The sequence below is a fragment of the Manacus vitellinus genome, unplaced genomic scaffold (genome assembly GCF_001715985.3).
Source record: "Manacus vitellinus isolate BGI_N305 unplaced genomic scaffold, ASM171598v3 scaffold_13_pilon, whole genome shotgun sequence".
Classification (NCBI taxonomy): domain Eukaryota; kingdom Metazoa; phylum Chordata; class Aves; order Passeriformes; family Pipridae; genus Manacus; species Manacus vitellinus.
Genome location: NW_021938999.1, coordinates 1547756 through 1556226, shown reverse-complemented (window position 1 = coordinate 1556226; position 8471 = coordinate 1547756). Strand labels below are relative to the sequence as shown.

The following is an 8471-nucleotide window of genomic DNA, read 5'->3' as shown; positions in this document are numbered from 1 at the left end:
TGGAAAAGAATAGGGATTGGCAGGCTAAAGGTTTGGATGAGTTGTTAAGAGAAGCTCAGCAGGTGTATGTAAGAAGGGATGAAGAAAAGGAGGAGGAAAGGCAAAGGAGGGAAGAGGAATTACAAAGAAGGCAGGAAGAAATGCAGAAAAAGCAGATGGAGATGCAGGAAGAGATGCAGAAAAAGCAAATGGAAATGCAGAGGAGGCAGACAAAGATTTTAGTGGCAGCTATAAGAGATGGACAGAGGGAAAACAGAGACCAGAGACGAAGGATCTCTCGTGGGTCCGATAGACGTGTGCCACGACCCACGGGGAAAAAGGAATGGGGTCGAGCACTGCAAAGAAGGGTTCTTGACACAGTGGAGGTCGAGGTGCAATGCCAAAGTTTATTGAGGGAACAACAACTTATATAGGGTAGGTTTGAGGGTGGAGTTTGGGCTAGGGAGGAGCAAGAGACTGACAACTTGGGGATAAAGGTGATTGGATAACTGGGTAAAGAGGGGAGGAGTTTGGGTGTGACTTAAGGGAATGGACCAATGACAGCTACCTCTGCACTGCACCAAATACTGACCAATGGCAGGCAGAGGAGCGGGAAAACAGGGAAAAGGCGGGAAAACTGAGGGGAGGAGAAGAAGACAACATGGAGGACAATTTAAAAAACAACAACTGGGGGTATACAGAAACATACTACAATATAACAATAAACTGGGGAGAACTGGGGTGAAACTGTCACATTCGTGGGGTGTCACATTCGGTATAAATGAGTCAAGTCCAGCATATAAGTGTCCATTTATGGATTGTAGATTTTCCTCTAGGCTTCGTATCTTTGCCATTCATCTTCATTCCTCCCAACATCTCCCCCTTCTTTATTTTGTTGAAGAGCAGCGGTATTGGCTTGGATGGAATTTAGTAGCAACTTCCGTAGACGTAAAACTAAACATGGTAAAATGGTACAAAGAGAGATCAAACCGAAAAGGGATAAAATACATAACATAATAAGTTTTTTAGACCAACTGGGTAAATTTGGTAATTGTATCCAATCAAAGAGGCTGTCGAGGCTTCCTTCTTTGTCCCGATGAATTTCTCCGACCAAACTTTTCAGCTGGTTGATACTTTGGTGAATTGACTCAGAATGATCGGAGAAATTCATACAGCACATTCCTTCAAATTCTTGGCACCCATGGCCGTGTGCCAAGAGAAGGAAATCAATGGCAGCTCGATTCTGTAAACTAACCTCTTTTAACTTTTGGGTGTCTTCGAGCAGGCCCTCAATCGCCCAAGTGGTGGCATTTGCCTCCTTGGTCAACCAGCAACCCAGATGTGTCAGGAGAGAGAGGGCATGCGCGGTCCCTATCCTGGGGACAGGAAAAGACGCCCAAAAGTTTTTGACCCTAGACCAGATATGGATATTGGAATCACAATCCTCTGGGAAGGGCAGAGGTGTGGGCCAATACTGAGGTTTTCCAATATTCAGATGTGGCGCAGGGAGAGAATTTTGGAGCCGAATTGGTTGGGGAGTGATTTTAGGTTCCAATGGGGGTTTTGGGACAGCGGGTTTGGATCCAGGAAACCGGAGGGGAGCACCCATCGCAAACGAGAGGGATCTTTTAACTCGATCTTTAGAAAGTACCAATTGATTTTCTAAGTGGAACTTCGCTGGGTTAAAAAGGGCTAACTTTCCTACTGTGCAGGGACCCCCTTCCGGGTAGGCTCGAATTCCGGGCCACGCCTGATCCCCACACAGCAGGAAATATCCCTTTGGGAGTTTCATGTTTCTTGGAATATGCTCTGTTGGAACGGTGGTCGCTATCAAGCTATTGCACCACGGCGAAGCGGTCCCTCTATAGATGGGCTTGTACGGGGTTACATCAAGGGTTTTAAACAAAACTGGTTTGGTGTATCTATGGAAAATAACACAGGTTGTGGAGGGTAACGAACCAAGAAGGTCAATTTCTTGAAAGGGGATGTCTACGAAAGTGAGCGCGGAGATGGTTTGCGCTAAATTGGGGGAGTTGAGCGGTAGGGGTCCCTTTATCCGCGTTTGGGACACAAACGCGCTCCATTTGGGTGGGGTCATGGGGATCCCTACCAGGCATGTTTTAAATGGATTTCCCGTGCTGGTCAAGGCCAGGCACAGGGTGTCTGTGCCAGTGGCCTTGGCCAGCGTTACCCACAAATTTTCTGCTGGTTGGTTCATCCATTCCTTTAATGGCACGGCTGTAGTTTGATGGACGAATTCAACCAAGAGAATCAGGAGGAGATGGCGAAATGGCAGCATGGATGTTCTTTTCTGCGTTTTTCTTCTCTTAGCCTTGGTAGATTTTGATCCGTCGAGCGGGGACCCACTTCGGTCCTTCGGAGCCTGCAATACACGCGTAGCCCTTCCCCCAGGTAATTAAGGGGAAAGGGCCCGTCCATTTCTCTGTTAATGGATCTCGATACATTACTCTTGCTTTTTGTTCTGATAAAGCTGAAGAGATTGTTCTGAAGTGGCGATCTACAGGACTTTTGCTTAAGTGAGTGTCCGTTTCCTCCATCATATTTAAAAAATTTAAAACATACATTACTTTTTCTAACTTTTCTTGGGGGGACAGGCCAATACTCCCCCCTTTTTGTTTTTTAAGCAAATTTTTTACATTTTGGTGTGCACGCTCCACTATACCCTGCCCTGTGGGGTTATGAGGGATCCCGGTGGTATGTTGTATCCCCCATTGTTCAAAAAACTTCTTCGTGTCTGCAGACACATAGGAGGGTCCATTATCTGTTTTGATCTGTTTGGGGACTCCCATCCTTGTGAATGCAGACAGGAAGTGTTTTTTGACATGGCTACTCCTTTCTCCAGGATGCGCAGTGGCTACAATCATTTTAGAAAATGTGTCAATAGACACGTGCACATATTTTAGCTTTCCGAATTCGGCCACATGGGTGACATCTGATTGCCAGATTTCCAGGGGTGATAAACCTCTTGGGTTTGTTCCCTCCAGAATAACAGGTGTAAATGTTTGGCAATCAGAGCACAATTTTAAGATTTCTTTTGCTTGTGACAATTTTAAGCCAAATTGCTTTTGTAGTGACCGCGCATTCTGGTGAAAAAATTCATGTGAAAGTTTTGCCTGTTGATACAAATTGGGGGTTACAGCCATACCTGCCAGATGGTCGGCGATTTGGTTCCCCTCTGCTACAGGACCGGGTAGAGCTGTGTGTGACCGGGTGTGGACAATGTAGTATTCAAATTCTCTTCTCTCTATAAGAAACAGTAATTTGGTTAATAAACTAAATAGAATCTGATTAGTTACATCTTTTAGATATGAATTTTCAATTCTTTTGACCACACCCACTACATAAGCCGAATCTGAAATTATATTTATTGGTTCACCACTGAAAATTTCAAAGGCCCGCACAACTGCTGAGAGTTCTATTATTTGGGGAAAACCCTGTACTTTATGGATGTCTTGGTGCCAATCATCTTTTTCTTTCCAAACTATTACTGCATTGCCTGTCCTCCCCGAGCCATTGGTAAAAATCATTTTTGCATTTTTAATAGGTAACTCTGATTGCATAACTTTCAATTTTATCGGAATCTGGACTAATCTCTGTATGAACGGGCACGCCGGGAGGTGTAGTCTGATTTCTCCTGGGTATCCCCCGATGGCAATTTGAAAATCAATAGAGGTCTGCAGCAGTTGATCTAGATGTTCAGAGGTCAGTGGGAGATAGATGAAATTTGGTTCTTCTCCACTGAGCTCTAAACACCTAGTGCGACCTTTGGATATTATTTTGCCAATCATTTCAACCATAGTGGTGATGGTTTTGCCAAATTGGTGAGGGAGGAACATCCACTCCCATAAGCAAAAGTCTCTATAGTCGCCTGTAAATTGGCCCAGAAGGGCTAAGGGTTGACGTTGTTCTCTGAGTACAACTAAAGAAGATGGTAGCCCCTCCATCTTCTGGAATGTTTGTCTCTCTGTTATCTTTTTCTCGACAGTGGTAAGGGCTTTTATTGCATCTGATGTTAAAATTCTGGGGGAGGACAGATCAGCGTCTCCTTTCAGCAGCTTGAAAAGGGGGTGCAAATCTCCTGTTGTGATCCCCAGTACAGGTCGGATCCAATTGATCGAACCCAGCAGCTTTTGGAGGTCATTTAAAGTGCGGACTCGTCGGTCAATCTCAACTGTCTGAGGCTTTATGGCCTTCTTGGTAATTTGGAGTCCTAGATACCTCCAAGGTGCTTCCCTTTGCACTTTTTCAGGGGATATCTCCAATCCTTTGTCTTTTAGGGCCGAAATTGTTGAATTTAGAGTTTTGTCTACTGCCGATTGGGATTTGGCGCAGATCAATACATCATCCATATAATGGAAGATGATTGACTGCGGATACTTCTGCCGAATGGGTCTCAACACCTCTGCCACGAACATCTGGCAGAGTGTTGGGGAATTTTTCATCCCCTGGGGAAGCACCCGCCACTGGAACCTGCGGTGAGGTTCACAAGCGTTGACTGCAGGGACAGAGAAAGCGAATCTGACCGAATCAGCCGGATTGAGAAAAATATGGAAGAAGCAGTCCTTAATATCAATGACCACTAGGGGCCATTCAGCAGGGAGCATGGATGGTGAAGGCATTCCCTGCTGGAGGGCTCCCATTGGTTCAAGGACCTCGTTGACTTTTCGCAGGTCCTGGAGAAATCTCCAGGAACCTGAGGATTTTTGGATGACAAACACTGGAGTGTTCCAGGGGCTGGTGGAAGACTCCAGGTGTCCTTTTGCCAATTCTTGATTCACTAATTCGTTCAAAATTTGCAGCTTTTTGTATGGTAGGGGCCACTGATCAACCCAGACTGGCGTATCTGTCTTCCAGCTCAGTCTGGGGAGCTGCAGAACTTCAGTGACCCCACCTAAAAATTTTCTTCTGGAGACAGGGTTCCTAACTTCAGTTCCCACTGCTCCATTGCGTTCCGTCCCCAAAGTGTAACCAGTATATTGAGTACATACGGTTGGAGCGTCGCTGGTCTGCCCTCCGGCCCATAGATGGTAAGTACCTCCCTGCTCCTGACGGGGTACTGGGTTCCCCCCACGCCACTGACTCGGACGTACGCAGTTTGGGCTGGCCACCCGTGTGGCCAGTCCCTGGAGGCTATGATCGTGACATCCGCCCCCGTGTCGAGGAGACCCTCCACTTTGACCCGCTGCGGCTTCCTTGGCTGTGAAAAGTAGATGAAACATGTTAGGAGAGGGCGAGAGGTTTTAACCGTCGTGGTCCAGAGGACCTCCTTCTGTGATTTTTGCCTCTGCTCCTCATCCGCGGACAGCACGCACAGCAGGTCTTCAGTGGAGACCATCTTCGCCACGGGGAAGCGGTCCTCCAACTGCACGGGGGGAAGATGAACAGTTAGACATATTGCAATATTAGAATGTGTCAACCCCGTCAGGAGAGTAGGCACCACTACGATGCCTTTACCAACTGCCGAGAAATGAGATGTTACTAAATACGTCAGGTCTGGATCGACCGGGGCCGATGGTGTGACCCTGGCCAATTGTTTGTAAGAACTGAGGTGAGTAGAAGGGTGGATAATGCTTAGGATGTTCCAATTTAGGGGTTTGCATTGTTCCCCCATGGGAACCGGGTCTGCCGGAGGTAGCCGGACTACGGGGTAGCTGGGCGCGGTGTTTGGCGCAAAATGGAGCGCAAGTGGGGGGCAACTTGTGTCATCGCGCCCCCCCGGGTGCTCAGCTCCCCGTTTCCCGACGGCTCACATGAACACTGCCTCAAGTCCGGCATAGATGAAAAGGTGACTCATTTTTGGAGCTTTGGTGATCTCTTGGGGGAAAGGGGTTCGCCATTGATGTTGGTTACTGAACGACAACTTGAGGTCCAGTGACGTCCCTTTCCGCATCTACGACACAGAGTATTAGGCAGATTTGGCTCTGATTTAAACATGGGGCAATGCTTTTTAAAATGTCCCTTCTCACCACATTCGAAGCATCGTTGGGGACCTGAGAGAGCAGCGGCCATTATACGTGCTTTATGGGCATTGGAACCTACGTTTTTACACACCTCTATAATTTCCAGCAGCGTGGGATCTTTTAACATTTTTAAAACTCTCTGGCAGTCTTCGTTTGCTTTTTCTATGACCAATTTATTGAATAGGATCTCCTGACTTTCTTTTTGATGTACCTGCCGAGCAATTGCTTCTTTGAGCCTAGTTATAAAATCAACAAATGGCTCCTTAATACCCTGATTAATTAGCGTAAAAGAGGGCGCTTGTACATAGGCGTCTGCCACTCTTTTTACCGCTTCCAATGCCAATTCTTTTGTCACATTTAACAATTTGGGGTCAAGACGTGTCTGATCCCCTCTGCTGGAATAGTTCCCTTCCCCATAAAGCATGTCTACGGCTTGTCTGATAGGAATCCCCCTTCTTTCCATTTTTTCGTTTACAAAGGTCACAATACGTTTTTTCCACTCCGCTTCGAATACGGAGGCTTGAACTGTAGTAAACAACCCCCCAATAACCGCTCGGATGTCATATGGAATGAGGGTGTATGCTAGGAAGAAGGAATCCAACAGACCGATGGTAAAAGGAGCCCCTAACCCGTACTCAACAATCGCCTTTTTGATATCTTTTAACATAGGGTAGGAAACCGACCGCCACTCAGGGGGCTTTCCCTCCTCGTAATATACTGGAAAGGCTTTTAAAAATTCAACGTCCTTTGCGCACGCAGCCTCCTCCCTAAAGGCTTCCCAAATGTCCGGGACAGAGGGTTGCCTCTCAGGGGAGCGTGGCGCCCAATCATAGTCCGAATCTAGTTCGCGGCAGGCGGGGTAGGCCTTGGTGTTAGGTGGCCTATGGGCGCGGCCATTTTTGCGGAAGGAGAGTTTGGCCTTTGCCCTTGCCCCGCCCACCACTTCCTGTCCCTTCCGGATGGGCAACACATCAGGGGAGGAGACAGGAGTGGCGGAAGTAGGTGTAGACGGAGGCGTGTTGGGGGAGGGACTTCTTGCGCCACGTGTGGGAGGAGAGGGAGGCGGCCCGAGGGGTGGAGCTACAGGGGCCCGCCTCCTCTTTTCCCGTGCTGGTCTTTCGCGCGCTTCACCCTCCCCCCTTCTCTCTTGGCGATCCCGGGGTCCCTCCTCCTCGACGCCATTTTGCGTTCGACGCGATCTCCTCCTCGGAGCCCTCCCGCCATCTTGTGATGTGCTGTCTGTCTCCGTCTCCCTCCCGCCATTTTGTGTGCCTTTAGTGTCCATGTCCTGCTTGGTGTTTTCAGTGTCTTCTGTGGGGAGGCTGATATTCTTGTTCATCATTTGGTGCTGTAGCACCATCAGAACAAGCCTCCATGCAATCAAAGCTTGCTTGGCTAGTCTGTCGCCTTTATCTGCATCCCGCCATAGGTTATAACCTAAGGCTTGCCATTTTTCTAGCTTGATGTCATCTGCTATAGGGCAGCCTTGGCGGTCCAGCCACCTAGCTAATGCTTTAGCGGACTTCTTGTCAAGTGGGTGGCCGTGTTCTATGACGAAGTCCTTTAGGCGACGGTACACGAATTTTTGGGAGGTCGAGAGTGTCAGACCCATGGTGTTAATCGAGTCGCACTCTCAGATGTTACTCCTCCCTTTTTAAATTTTTCGTTACGGGGATGTGGTGTGGGGTGAAGGTAGTGGGAATGTCCCCTGCGGCTCACCTTGTCCGGTGTGCGACTCGTGCGACCGAAGGAGTCCACAGTCGTCTGCTTCACAGGGGAGGGTCGGCGGAGCAGTCTCCCGTCTTGGAGATGCCTGAGCCCAGATGGTGACACAGGAGTTCTCTTGATTCAAGAGACCTCCACTGTGCCCCACGTTGGGCGCCACTTGCCACGACCCGCGGGGAAAAAGGAATGGGGTCGAGCACTGCAAAGAAGGGTTCTTGACACAGTGGAGGTCGAGGTGCAATGCCAAAGTTTATTGAGGGAACAACAACTTATATAGGGTAGGTTTGAGGGTGGAGTTTGGACTAGGGAGGAGCAAGAGACTGACAACTTGGGGATAAAGGTGATTGGATAACTGGGTAAAGAGGGGAGGAGTTTGGGTGTGACTTAAGGGAATGGACCAATGACAGCTACCTCTGCACTGCACCAAATACTGACCAATGGCAGGCAGAGGAGCAGGAAAACAGGGAAAAGGCGGGAAAACTGAGGGGAGAAGAAGAAGACAACATGGAGGACAATTTAAAAAACAACAACTGGGGGTATACAGAAACATACTACAATATAACAATAAACTGGGGAGAACTGGGGTGAAACTGTCACATTCGTGGGGTGTCACATTCGGTATAAATGAGTCAAGTCCAGCATATAAGTGTCCATTTATGGATTGTAGATTTTCCTCCAGGCTTCGTATCTTTGCCATTCATCTTCATTCCTCCCAACAGACGTGAGTTCTCAAGAGAATGTGAAAGACAACCTCTAAGTGAATTAGAGTGCCATTACTGTGGGGAA

The 8471-nt window shown here is 48.1% G+C and overlaps 1 protein-coding gene across 1 annotated transcript; it reads right to left on the bottom strand.

The window, feature by feature from the left end:
- Positions 1 to 5790: 5790 nt before the first annotated feature.
- Positions 5791 to 7572, bottom strand: LOC115307169 (endogenous retrovirus group K member 24 Gag polyprotein-like). Its single transcript, XM_029958054.1, has one exon. It carries the CDS (start codon positions 7570 to 7572, stop codon positions 5791 to 5793), a length of 1782 nt encoding a protein of 593 aa, XP_029813914.1.
- Between the last annotated feature and the right edge of the window lie 899 nt (positions 7573 to 8471).

Excerpts from the sequence above, each read along its gene's own strand:
- LOC115307169 (XM_029958054.1), bottom strand. The coding sequence starts at position 7,572 with ATGGGTCTGACACTCTCGACCTCCCAAAAATTCGTGTACCGTCGCCTA.